The sequence below is a fragment of the Mobula hypostoma genome, chromosome 7 (assembly GCF_963921235.1).
Source record: "Mobula hypostoma chromosome 7, sMobHyp1.1, whole genome shotgun sequence".
NCBI classification, from domain to species: Eukaryota; Metazoa; Chordata; class Chondrichthyes; order Myliobatiformes; family Myliobatidae; genus Mobula; species Mobula hypostoma.
In genome coordinates, this window is record NC_086103.1 from 16,648,818 (window position 1) to 16,662,935 (window position 14,118).

At 45.8% G+C, this 14,118-nt stretch overlaps 1 protein-coding gene across 2 annotated transcripts in view; it reads left to right on the top strand.

Moving 5' to 3' along the window:
• The first annotated feature begins 385 nt into the window (after positions 1-385).
• Positions 386-14,118, top strand: part of hmmr (hyaluronan-mediated motility receptor (RHAMM)) — a 98,774-nt gene continuing 85,041 nt past the window's right edge. For both annotated transcript variants that reach the window (XM_063052630.1, XM_063052631.1), the window contains exons 1-2: positions 386-534; positions 8,468-8,566. In XM_063052630.1, the coding sequence (XP_062908700.1) occupies positions 489-534; positions 8,468-8,566 (145 nt within the window). In that variant the 5' untranslated portion in view covers positions 386-488. The remainder of the gene's footprint in view (positions 535-8,467; positions 8,567-14,118) is intronic.

The following is a 14,118-nucleotide window of genomic DNA, read 5'->3' on the forward strand; positions in this document are numbered from 1 at the left end:
GGGAAGGCAAGAGTCTGGGGTTGAGAGAGATAGTAAATCAGAGATGATGGAATGGCAAAGCAGACTCGATGGGCTGAACGGCCAAATTCTGCTCTTATGGTCCATTGGTTGGCCTGGGATTGTGCTGGGCGCAGACATGCAGAGCTGAAAACCGGCATCAAATTCCCTGTATGTGTCTATGTTCTTGGCGATGATAAAGGATTCTGGTTCTGACTCTGAAGCGCTTCTACTGCACTGATCCGTTCTGGAGGGCAGGGGGCGGCAGAGAGCGCGGGTTGGGGGCGGGGCCACGGCCTCCCCAGGGAAATGGGCGGGGCCATACACACCACGTGATGACAACCAGCTCCTCTGATTGATCAATAGAATCACGTGAGAGAAATTCAAAGTAACGGCGGTTGGAGCAGCAGAAGGCCGAAGGAGACACCGGGACCCGAGTTCCGAGTGACCGACGCCGGCTCCGGACTTGGCCTGGGCTCCGCACCGGCACAATGTCGTTCCCCAGAGCGGCGCTGAAACGTTTCAACGAGAGCGTGGGTGAGTCCGGGGTACCGAGTCTGGGCTGGAGGCCGGGACCGAGACTTTGGGTCTACAACATTGTGCTGACTCTTTAACATAGAATAGTACAGCACAGTACAGGCCCTTCGGCCCACATTATTGTTGTGCCGACCCGCAAAGCCTGTCTAGTCTGTCTGTCTAGATACCGTCTCCGATGCGGACTTTGGTGACCATGGTTTTCCATATAGATCTATCCTTCGTTTTTTGGATGACTTCCATTTCCTCGATGTGCAGCCACCTGGCTATGCTTTTTATGTACATAAGCCGAGGTCTTCCTCTAGGTTTGCTCCCCTCGGTCTTTCCAGAGAGTATGAGTTTTTCTAGTTCATCTCTCTGCATGATGTACCCTAGGAATCTGAGTTGTCTTTCTCTTATTGTTGGTATGAGTGATCGAACTGCTTGGGCTCTTCTGATAACTTCTTCATTTGATGTGTGTGTGGTCCGTGATATTCTTAACATTCTCCTGTAGAGCCATAATTCAGCTGCTTCTAGTCTCTTTTCCATTGCATTCACTTCCATCAGTCAGGATAGAATAAATGTAGCACTGCAGTATGCTGTTTTTAGTGTGCGTGTTCATCTTTCTGTCTGTTAATATGGTCTTCACTTTTTCGGAAAGCTTCTTTCGCCATTGCTATTCTGTATTTGATATCTGCCATCACTTGTTATTAGGCTGCCAAGATACTTGAATTTGTTGATTTGTTTGATGCTTGTAGTTCCGATCTTGGTCACACATTGTGGGATGCTTGTCTTTCTGGAGATGCTTTCTGTCTTGGTGTTGATTGAGAGGCCTCTGCAATTACTTACTGCTGCCACTATAGTGAGTAGTTCTTGAAGTTTTGTTTCTGAGTCAGTACTATGTCATCAGTGTATCTGATGTTATTTATATTATTTATATTGTGAATCCTTTGATGTCTTTGATACTTAAGGTATTTTCACTATACAGGTTGAATAAGTCTGGCGAAAAGACACGACCTTGCCTGACTCCTCTCATGATATTCACATACTCACTCACTTCTCCTTCTATTCTGATAGATGCTGTCTGGTCCTTAAGTTTCTTAAGAAATGTTTATCTTTCCCATCTATGTCAAGATCTTGAAGCATTTCCAGAAGATCTTGCTGTCTGACAGTCTACCTGTCTAGTAGTCTCTTAAACTTCACTAGTGCATCTGCCTCCACCGCTGACTCAGGCAGTGCATTCCACGCACCAACCACTCTCTGAGTAAAAAACCTTCCTCTAATATCCCCCTTGAACTTCCCACCCCTTACCTTAAAGCAATGTTCTCTTGTATTGAGCAGTGGTGCCCTGGGGAAGAGGCGCTGGCTATCCACTCTATCTATTCCTCTTATTATCTTGTATACCTCTATCATGTCTCCTCTCATCATCCTTCTCTCCAAAGAGTAAAGCCCTGGTTCCCTTAATCTCTGATCATAATCCATACTCTCTAAACCAAGCAGCTGGTAAATCTCCTCTGCACCCTTTCCAATGCTTCCACATCCTTCCTATAGTGAGGTGACCAGAACTGGACACAGTACTCCAAGTGTGGCCTAACCAGAGTTTTATAGAGCTGCATCATTACCTTGCGGCTCTTAAACTCTGTCCCTCGACTTATGAAAGCTAACACCTCATGAGCTTTCTTAACTACCCTATCCACCTGTGAGGCAACTTTCAGGAATCTGTACCACTCACAACGCGCTGGAGGAACTCAGCAGGTCGGGCAGCATCTGTGGAAACGATCAGTCAACATTTCAGGCCTGACAAAGGGTTCCGCCTGAAATGTTGACTGATTGTTTCCACGGATGCTGCCTGACCTGCTGAGTTCCTTCAGCGTGTTGGAGTGTTGTTTTGACCCCAGCATCTGCAGATTATTTTGTGTTTCAGGGATCTGTAGACATGTACCCCTAGAACCCTCTGCTCTTCCACACTACCGAGTATCCTGCCATTTACTTTGTACTCTGCCTTGGAGTTTGTCCTTCCAAAGTGTACCACCTGACACTTCTCCAGACTGAACTCCATCTGCCATTTCTCAGCCCACTTTTGCAACCTATCAATGTCTCTCTGCAATCTTTGACAATCCTCTACACTATCTACAACGCCACCAACCTTTGTGTCGTCTGCAAACTTGCCAACCCACCCGTCTACCCCCACATCCAGGTCGTTAATAAAAATCACGAAAAGTAGAGGTCCCAGAACAGATCCTTGTGGGACACCACTAGTCACAATCCTCCAATCTGAATGTACTCCCTCCACCACCACCCCCCTCTGCCTTCTGCAGGCAAGCCAATTCTGAATCCACCTGGCCAAACTTTCCTTGATCCCATGCCTTCTGACTTTCTGAGTAAGCCAACCGTGTGGAACCTTGTCAAATGCCTTACTAAAATCCATATAGATCACATCTACTGCACTAGCCTCATTTATATGCCTGGTCACCTCCTCAAAGAACTCTGTCAGGCTTGTTAGACATGATCTGCCCTTCACAAAGCCATGCTGACTGTCCCTGATCAGACCATGATTCTCCAAATGCCCACAGATCCTATCTCTAAGAATCTTTTCCAACAGCTTTCCCACCACAGATGTAAGGCTCACTGGTCTATAATTACCTGGACTATCCCTACTACCTTTTTTGAACAAGGGGACAACATTCGCCTTCCTCCAATCCTCCATTACCATTCCTGTACACAATGAGGACATAAAGATCCTAGCCAGAGGCTCAGCAATCTCTTCCCTCGCCTCGTGGAGCAGCCTGGGGAATATTCCGTCAGGCCCCAGGGACTTATCTGTCCTGATGTATTTTAATAACTCCAACACCTCCTCTGCCTTAATATCAACATGCTCCAAAACATAAACCTCACTCATATTGTCCTCACTGTCATCAAGTTCCCTCTCATTGGTGAATACCGAACAGAAGTATTCATTGAGGACCTCGCTGACTTCCACAGCCTCCAGGCACATCTTCCCACCTTTATCTCTAATCGGTCCTACCTTTACTCCTGTCATCCTTTTTGTTCTTCACATAATTGAAGAATGCCTTGGGGTTTTCCTTTACCCTACTCGCCAAGGCCTTCTCATGCCCCCTTCTTGCTCTTCTCAGCCCCTTCTTAAGCTCCTTTCTTGCTACCCTATATTCCTCAATAGACCCATCTGATCCTTGCTTTCTAAACCTCATGTATGCTGCCTTCTTCCACCTGACTAGATTTTCCACCTCACTTGTCATCCATGCTTCCTTCACCCTACCATTCTTTATCTTCCTCACCGGGACAAATTTATCCCTAACATCCTGCAAGAGATCTCTAAATATCGACCACATGTCCATAGTACATTTCCCTGCAAAAACATCATCCCAATTAACATCTGCAAGTTCTAGCCTCATAATTTGCCCTTGCCCAATTAAAAATTTTCCTGTCCTCTCTGATTCTATCCTTTTCCATGATAATGCTAAAGGCCAGGGAGTGGTGGTCACTGTCCCCCAGATGCTCACCCACTGAGAGATCTGTGACCTGACCCGGTTTGTTACCTAATACTAGATCTAGTATGGCATTCCCCCTTGTCGTCCTGTCAACATACTGTGACAGGAATCCGTCCTGGACACACTTAACAAACTCTGCCCCGTCCAAACCCTTGGAACTAATCAGGTGCCAATCAATATTAGGGAAGTTAAAGTCACCCATGATAACAAGATGATAATAAGATGAAGAAAGGAAAGGCAGCAGGTCCTGATGAATTAGTAATAGAACAAATCATCGCCCTTGAAGATTATGGAATTGAAAAACTTACTGATTTAATCAATGACATTTATGAGACTGGAATAATACGAGAAGAGATGAAAAAATTAGTATTTATCACTCTTCCTAAGAAACCTGGAGCAACAGAATGTGAATTACATAGGACCATAAGTTTAATGAGTCATATCACCAAGATACTTCTAAGAATTTTGACAACAAGCGCTAAAAGTAAGATACAAGCTGAAACAGGTAAAGAATAATGTGGTTTTGTGAAAGACAAAGGAACAAGAAACGCAATATTGATGTTAAGGATACTGTCAGAACTAGCTATTCAAGTGCAAAAAGGTTTGTTTGTTTTATCGACGATAGAAAAACTTTTGATAAAGTGAAGCACATTAAGTTATTTGAAATATTACAGAAAACTCTAGATCTAGATTCGGAAGACCTCCACCTAATCAGAAATCTGTACTGGGGACAAACTGCCGCTGTAAGAATAGATGGAGAAGTGAGTCAGTTTACGAAAATCAAGAGAGGCGTTAGACAAGGGTGTGTTTTCTCCCCTGATTTATTTAATGTGTACAGTGAAACAACCTTTTTAAAGAAAAAAAGGACACATCTTGGGAATCAAAGTTGACGGTGAAAACATCAATAATTTCAGATATGCAGATGACACTGTGTTAATTGCAAGTACCGAGGAAGAACTACAGAACTTAATTGATATAATTGTTGAAGAAAGTGCAAAAATGGTTCTATCTATCAATTGCAGAAAGACAGAATGTATGGTGATATCCAAAAAGAAGGAGAATCCTATCTGCGGGCTGAGAATAAATGGGGAAGACATAAAACAAGTACAGAACTTTTGCTGCTTAGGAAGCTGGGTGACATCAGATGGCAGGTGCGACATGGACATCAAAAGAAGAATAGGGATGGCAAAAGACACCTTTACGAGAATGAAGAGTATACTGGCCAATACTAAACTAGGCATGGCAACCTGCCTCAGAGTACTGAAATGTTACGTCTATCCAGTTAAGTTATATGGCTCAGAATGTTGAACAATATCTAGTAACATGAGGAAACAAATTGTAGCAGCAGAGATGTGGTTTTTGAGGAGGATGTAAAGAATATCATGGCACCTGATGATGATGATGATGTGTGAGGGAAGGGTTAGATTGATGTCGTGTAGGATTAAAGGTTGACACAACATAGTGGGCTGAATGGCCTATAAGGTTCGTCCATCGTCACCATTAGTACTTTTTACGAGGTCGAGTTGCTAGTTGGACGCTCAACCCAGTATGGATGGAGAGCGTGCAAGAGAGCCGGCTGGATTCGAACTCGGGATCTCTCGCGCTGATGCCGCTACACCACCAGCCGACTTTTGTGTTGAGACTAGCGCTTGATTTGGATTTAAGTGAGGGAGCCTTGCGCAGCATCAGTAACTCTTTCTTCCCAATTCCCACTGGATCCAGTGGCAAGACAGAGTCGAGACAGCTGGAGGTGGGACCAGGCGCAGCGGATGACCAGGACATCTGTATCTTGTCGTGCTCTACACGTTCCACGACGCTTGTAGAGATCGCCTTCTTGATCGTTGGACCTTCCATTGGTCTCATCCGCTCAATACGCCGGAGTCTGTCTTCACGTGCTGGGATAGACGACTCCCTTCTCACCGAGAGTTTGAGACCCATCGGCTACCCTCACCTGGTTTAGCCGGCTTGTCGAAACCTTTGCCTGGGGTGTGGCCGCTGTCGCATGCAAACAGCTACAGGGAGCCATAGGTGAGAGCTGAGTGCCAGGTGGGGACCAAAGGTGGACTAACCGCCTTGAAAAGGACGTGACATGTTCCCCCACCGGAGGTGCTACCCCTCCCTGACACCCCATACACCCCAAAATGGCCTATGCTGTGATAGTCAATGTCAAGTTTTTCGGTGTACAGTGATGGTATTAAGCAGCAGGCTGGCCCCATCTGTAGTTTTGTACAGATTCTTTCTTGGCTGAGTACATGCTGCCTGACTTCTGTGCCTGGATATGCTTCTTGGCATGTGTGTTTATCTGGAGGACCATGTGTCTCCTGGCTGATGTGGGAGTGTGACGGGGGTTCTGTGGAGGGTCAGTAGGGTTATGCAGAACGTACTGTACATTGACCAACCCTACATGTTATGTACCGAAGGCGCTGGAAAACGCCATCTGGACTCATGAGAGATAACAGTTAGTGATGCTTTGCTGATTGGGTGTGATGCGGGTAGCTCAGGGTGACGAGGAGTCTGACAATGTCATGGGTTATATGGATTCCTGTCTGCACATGAAGTGGTGTATCCTTTCACACCTACAAAGCAGGAGCTGAATGCAGTCTGCCTTTGAAACATGGTTTTTCTGTTACACCATGATTGTTTTGGTTTGGAGGAGCAACACCTTGTATTTTGTCTGGGTGGCCTCCAACTTAGTGGCACGAGTATGGATTTCTCTATCATATGGGAATTCCTCCCCCTTTTTTCATTCTGGCTCCCTACTTGCCCTCTCCTGCCTGTCCCCTCCTTCCCTTTCTCCCATAGTCCATGGAGAAAGCGGTGAAATCATCGGACAAAGTCAGCATGGATTTGTGAAAGGAAAATCATGACTGACGAATCTCATAGAATTTTTTGAGGATGTAACTAGTAGAGTGGATAGGGGAGAACCAGTGGATGTGGTATATTTGGATTTTCAAAAGGCTTTTGACAAGGTCCCACACGGGAGATCAGTGTGTAAACTTAAAGCACACGGTATTGGGGGTAAGGTATTGGTGTGGGTGGAGAATTGGTTGGCAGACAGGAAGCAAAGAGTGGGAATAAACGGGACCTTTTCAGAATGGCAGGCAGTGACTAGCGGGGTACCGCAAGGCTCAGTGCTGGGACCCCAGTTGTTTACAATATATATTAATGACTTAGATGAGGGAATTAAATGCAGCAACTCCAAGTTTGCGGATGACACGAAGCTGGGCGGCAGTGTTAGCTGTGAGGAGGATGCTAAGAGGATGCAGGGTGACTTGGATAGGTTAGGTGAGTGGGCAAATTCATGGCAGATGCAAATTAATGTGGATAAATGTGAGGTTATCCACTTTGGTGGCAAAAACAGGAAAACAGATTATTATCTGAATGGTGGCCGATTAGGGAAAAAGGGAGGTGCAACGAGACCTGGGTGTCATTATACACCAGTCATTGAAAGTGGGCATGCAGGTACAGCAGGCGGTGAAAAAGGCGAATGGTATGCTGGCATTTATAGCGAGAGGATTCGAGTACAGGAGCAGGGAGGTACTACTGCAGTTGTACAAGACCTTGGTGAGACCACCCCTAGAGTATTGTGTGTAGTTTTGTTCCCCTAATCTGAGGAAAGACATTCTTGCCATAGAGGGAGTACAAAGAAGGTTCACCAGATTGATTCCTGGGATGGTAGGACTTTCATATGATGAAAGACTGGATCAACTAGGCTTATACTCGTTGGAATTTAGAAGATTGAGGGGGGATCTTATTGAAACATATAAAATCCTAAAGGGATTGGACAGGCTAGATGCAGGAAGATTGTTCCCGATGTTGGGGAAGTCCAGAACGAGGGGTCACAGTTTGAGGATAAAGGAGAAGCCTTTCAGGACCGAGACTAGGAAAAACTTCTTCACACAGAGAGTGGTGAATCTGTGGAATTCTCTGCCACAGGAAACAGTTGAGGCCAGTTCATTGGCTATATTTAAGAGGGAGTTAGATATGGCCCTTGTGGCTAAAGGGATCGGGGGTTTGGAGGGAAGGCTGGTACCGGGTTCTGAGTCAGATGATCAGCCATGATCATAATGGCGGTGCAGGCTCGAAGGGCCGAATGGCCTACTCCTGCACCCATTTTCTATGTTTCTATGTTTTCTATGTTTCTATGTCCACTCCCCTTTCAGACTCCTCCTTCAGCCCTTTACCTTTTCCATCTATCACCTCCTAGCTCCTCACTTCTTCCTCCCTTGCACCCCTTCCCCTTCACTTGGTCTCAGCATCAACTAGCTTGTCCTCTTCTGCCCCTCCCTCCCCCCCCAATCGTTTTATTCTGGCGTTTGGCGTCTCTCGCCTTCCTTTCCAGTGCTGATGAAGGGTCTTGGCCTGCACCATGGACAGAGTGATAGGGCAGTTTTGTTCCTGGTTCTACGAGCACTGTTACTGATGTGGATGTCCTTTCCCTGTTTCAGGTTGTGCCCCTGCACCAGGCCATTATGATGTTAAACAGCTGGAGACTTCCAAAGGTCCTGTATCCTTTGACAAAGCAAACCGTTTTAAAAAGCAAAAAGGTAGGTGTGTATTTTATTGAATTCAATGCGAGTACCCTTTGAGTGATTGTGTGCAAATGGTTCTTTGACAAAGATCTGTCTGCAATAGTGTACTGATTAGTCATAGAGTAGTAGGTTACTGCAGCACAGAAACAGGCCCTTCAGCCTATCTATTCCATGCCAAACTATTAGTCTGCCTCGTCCCATCGACCTACTCTCCACACTCCACCCATCCATGTACCTATCCAATCTTCATTTGAAAATGTAGACTAATTTCTAAGTAGAGAGAAAATTCAAAAATCTGCAGAGAGACTTGGGATTCCTCATGCAGGATTCCATACAGGTTAATTTGCAGGTTGAGTTAGTGGTAAGACAAGTAAATGCAATATTAACATTTATTTCAAGAGGACTAGAATACAAAAGCAAGGATGTAATGCTGAAGCTTTATAAGGCATTGGTCAGACCACAATTGGAGTATTCTGAGCAGATCTGGGCCCTTTATCTAAGAAAAAAAAATGTGTTGGAATTGGAGAAGTTCCAGTAGAGATTAGAAACATAAAAAAACCTACAGCACAATACAGGCCCTTTGGCACACAAAACTGTGCCGAACATGTCCTTACCTTAGAAATTACCTAGGGTTACCCATAGCCCTCTATTTTTCTGAGCTCCATATACCTGTCCAGGAGTCTCTTAAAAGACCCCGTCGTATTCACCTTCACCAATGTTGCCGGCAGCCCATTCCACGCACTCACCACTCTCTGCGTAAAAACCTTACCCCTGACATCTCCTCTGTACCTGCTTCCAAGCACCTTAAAACTGTGCCCTCTTGTGCTCGCCATTTCAGCCCTGGGAAGAAGTCTCTGACTATCCGCACAATCTTTTCCTCTTTTCATCTTGTACATCTCTGTCAGGTCACCTCTCATCCTCTGTTGCTCCAAGGAGAAAAGACTGAGTTCACTTAACCTATTCTCATAAGGTATTCTCCCCAATCCAGGCAACATCCTTGTAAATCTCCTCTGCATCCTTTCTATGGTTTCCACATCCTTCCTCAAGTGAGGCGACCAGAACTGAGCACAGTACTCCAAGTGGGGTCCTCTCGGCTCTTAAACTCAATACCACGATTGCACCGTTTGCTTTCTTAACCACAGCATCAACCTGCGCAGCAGCTTTGAGTGTCCTGTGGACTCAGACCCCAAGATCTCTCTCATCCTCCACACTGCCAAGAGTCTTACCATTAATACTATATTCTGTCATCATATTTGACCTACCAAAATGAACCACCTCACACTTATCTGGGTTGAACTCCATCTGCCACTTCCCACCCCAGTTTTTCATCCTATCAATGTCCCGCTGTAACCTCTGACAGCCCTCCACACTATCCACAACACCTCCAACCGTTGTGTCATCAGCAAATTTACTAACCCATCCCTCCACTTCCTCATCCAGGTCATTTATAAAAATCATTAAGAGAAAGGGTCCCAGAACAGATCCCCGAGGCACACCACTGGTCACCGACCTCCATGCAGAATATGACCCGTCTATAACCACTCTTTGCCTTCTGTGGGCAAGCCAGTTCTGGATCCACAAAGTAATGTCCCCTTGGATCCCATGCCTCCTTACGTTCTCTATAAGCCTGCAGTATAAGCTGCAGTACTGTTTCCCAGATGGTAGCCGCTGGAATAGATTGTGGCTGGGGTGACTCGGGTCCCCAATGATCCTATGGGCCATTTTTACATGCCTATCTTTGCAAATGTCCTGAATCATGGGAAGTTCACATCTACAGATGTGCTGGGCTGTCTGCACCACTCTCTGCAGAGTCCTGTGATTAAGGGAGGTATAGTTCCCATACCAGGCAGTGATGCAACCAGTCAGGATGCTCTCAATTGTGCCCCTGTAGGAAGTCCTTTGGATTTGGGGGTTCATACCAAACTTTCACCTCACAGCTGGTGTGTACAGATCTCGTGAGGTCCTTGGTGATGTGGATGCTGAGGAATTTGAAGCTGTTTACCCTCTCAACCCCAGATCCATTAATGTCAATAAGGGTTAGCCGGTCTCCATTCCTCTTGTGATCCACAACCAGCTCCTTTGTTTTTGCGACATCGAGGGAGAGGTTGTTTTCTTGACATCACTGTATCAGGGAGATGACTTCTTCCCTGTAGGCCACCTCATTATTGTTTGAGATTAGGCCAATCAATGTAGTCTTGTTGGCAAATTTAATTAGATTAGAGCTGTGGGTGGTGACACTGTTGTGGGTATACAGGGAGTAAAGAAGGGGACTTGTTACACAGTCCTGAGGGGCTCCTGTGTTGAGAGTCAGAGGGGTGGAGGTGAGGGAGCCTGCTCTTACCACCTGCCAGTGATTTGACAGGAAGTCCAGGATCCAGCATCACAAGGCAGGGTCAACCCACAAGGATTCTTATCTATACCCCTCATAATTTTGTATACTTCTGTCAAATCTCCCCTCATTCCCCTTTGCTTTACGGAATAAAGTCCTAACCTATTCACCATTTCCTGTCATTCCATTTCTCAACTCCTGGCAACATTAATAGTCTGAAGGTTAGTACAGTCGATAAAGATATTTTAGTAGTAGTAGGCAGCCGTTGATCCCAGGGGATCCGTGGGGTTTGTGCCTCTAGTGGACTGTGTCCTCTCCAGGGTGCAAGCCTGGGCGGGAAGATTTGAAGAACCGGCTGTTGACCATACGGCAGGTTCCCCCTCTCCACGTCACTGATGTAGTCCAAGGGAAGGGCAAGTGCCAATGCAGCTTGGCACCAGTGTCGTCGCAGAAGTTCCCAGAGCGAAGTTGTAAACAACAATAAACTGCCTTAGGGACTCTGGCACCGGATTTCTTCCTTGGGGGTTTACTCCTGAAGCATTTCCCGGTGGGTATGGCTGCAAGGCAGCGGAGGTTTAAAATCAGTTTTCTTTCTCCTAGGCGGGCTGCCCTCCAAGGCTGATAGCCCACCTGCCCATAGTAACCGGTTTTGAGGTGCCAGAGGTCCGCCTTTGCCCCCTCTCTTGTCAGTAGAAACAGTTCCGCCGGGCCTAGTAGCTAAGCCACATGTGAAGGCCAAGAGTTGGATTTGGTTGTCAGAGGCTGTAAGAGACACATGCCATTTGGAGCACTTTATAGGTAGTGGGAGCTTATCCCCACTACCACCCCACTATGACAACCTTACAAACCAAAGATATTTTAATGCCATTAAATAAATTATTGCTGCTTAAAACCAACAGAAACAATGTCGATTGTGGCAATCTTCTCGCTGGATTCTGTGTAGGAAGTGTGGCTGCAGGTTGGGGATACAAGTGTGTCGAAGGAAACGGGATTTTCAACTCCCAGTACTGACTATCTTGCTGGCAAATGCAGTCTCTAGTAAATAAAATCCAAGATCTCAGATCTAGGGTGATGTATCAGGGACAATAGGACTGTGTGCATCCTTTGTTTCATGGAATCCTGCTGGTTAACCCCTTCTGTATCGAACGCAGCAATTCAGATTGATGGGTTTATGATACACTGTCAAGATAGGTCCACTGAGTCTCTCAAAAGCAAAGGTTGAGGTGTGTGCTTCGTGATCAACTCGGTGCACAAATATATGAGTGACGTCCTAATTCTGCTCACCAGACCTGGAATATCTTGCAAATAAGTGCCATCCATTTTACCTGCTGCGGGAGATTTCTGCAATAATTTTGGTAGTGGTATACATTCCACATCAGGCCAACGTCAAGCAGACTTTAGATGACCCGAGCAATGGGATCAAAGTGCACAAAACAGCACACCCAGACACCTTCACCGTCATTTTGGGGGTTTTAACAAGGTCAGCCTGAAAGTCACTGAACAATTACCATCAAGTCTCTTGCAGTACCAGAGGAAACAATGCACTGCACCACCATCAAGAATGCCTTCCGTGCTGTTCCACGCCCTCACTTTGGAAAGTCTGGTCACCTGGCTGTACTTCTCCCTGAGTATAGGCAGAGACTGAAGACTGCAGCACCAGCAGTGAGAATCAACAAGATATAGACAAGAGAAGCAGTAGATCACTTACAGGGCTGCTTTGAATCAGTGCACTGGACTGTATTCGGGGGTCCATCTTTGAATCTGGATGAGTATTCCACAGTTGTTACTGACTTCATTAAGACCTGTGTGGATGAGTTTGTGCTTATGAAAACTTGCTGTACATTTCCAAACCAAAAGCCGTGGCTGAATGAGGAGGTTTGTCGTCTGTTGAGGGCCTGATCTGTGGTATTTAAGTCTGGTGACCTAGGCCTGTACAGAAAACCAGATATGACTTGAGGACTATTTCAAGAGTGAGGAGACAATTCCGGGAGCAGTTGGAAGCGACATCGGATGCAAGTCAACTCCAGAAGGGTTTGCAAGACACTGTTTCCTGTAAGACGAAACAATAGTACGAATAGCAGTAATGCTTCACTACCGGATGAACTTAAACGCCTTCTATGTCCGCATTGATAGGGCGAATATAACTACAGCTGTGAAGATCCCTGCTGCACCTGATGACACTGTGATCTCTGTCTCAGAGGCCGATGTTAGGCTGTCTTTAAGGAGGGTGACCCAATGGAGTACCTGGTAAGACTCTGAAAACTTGTACTAAATAACTGGCGGGAGTATTCAATGACATTTTCACTGCTATGCTCAGAAGTTCCCACCTGCTTCAAAAAAGCAACAACTATACCAGTGCCCAAGAAGAGTTGAACTGCCTTAATGACTATCGCACATTAGCATTCACATCTATGGTGATGAAATGTTTTGGGAGATTGGTCATGGGAGAATGAGCTCCTGCCTCAGCAAGGACCTGGACCTATTGCCACAATAGGTTGACAGCAGTTGTAATCTCAATGATCCTTCACATGGCCTTAGACCACCTGGACACGCAAACACTTATGTCAGGATGCTGTTAGTTGACTGTAGCTCAATGTTTAACACCATCATTCCCACAATCCTGATTGAGAAGTTACAGGATCTGGGACTATGAACCTCCCTCTGCAATTGGATCTTCGACTCCCTAAACGGAAGACCACAATCTGTGGATTGATGATAATCGTGCTCCTGCACCTATTTTCTATGTTTCTATGTTAATATCTCCTCACTGACAATCAACACTGTTGCACCTTGGGTGTGTGCTTAGATCACTGCTCTACTCTCTCTCTCTACCCATGACTGTGTGGCTAGGCATAGCTCATATACCATCTATAAATTTGTTGATCATGCAACCATTGTTGGTAGAATCTCCGATCAGGATGAGAGGGTGTACAGGAGCGAGATATACCAGCTAGTTGAGTAGTGTCACAGCAGCAACCTTACACAATGTCAGTAATGTGAAAGAACTGATTGTAGACTTCAGGAAGGGTAAGAAAAGGGGACACAGACTAATCCTCTGAGGAATCAGAAGTGGAGAGAGTGAAGAATTTCAAGTTTGAGTGTCAAGATCTCTGAGGATCTAACTTGGTCCTAATACCTCTATGCAGCTATAAAGAAGGCAAGACAGTGGCTATATTTCATTAGGAGTTCGAAGAGCTTTGGCTTGTCGATTTTCAAGACTTCAGTAGATGTACTGTGG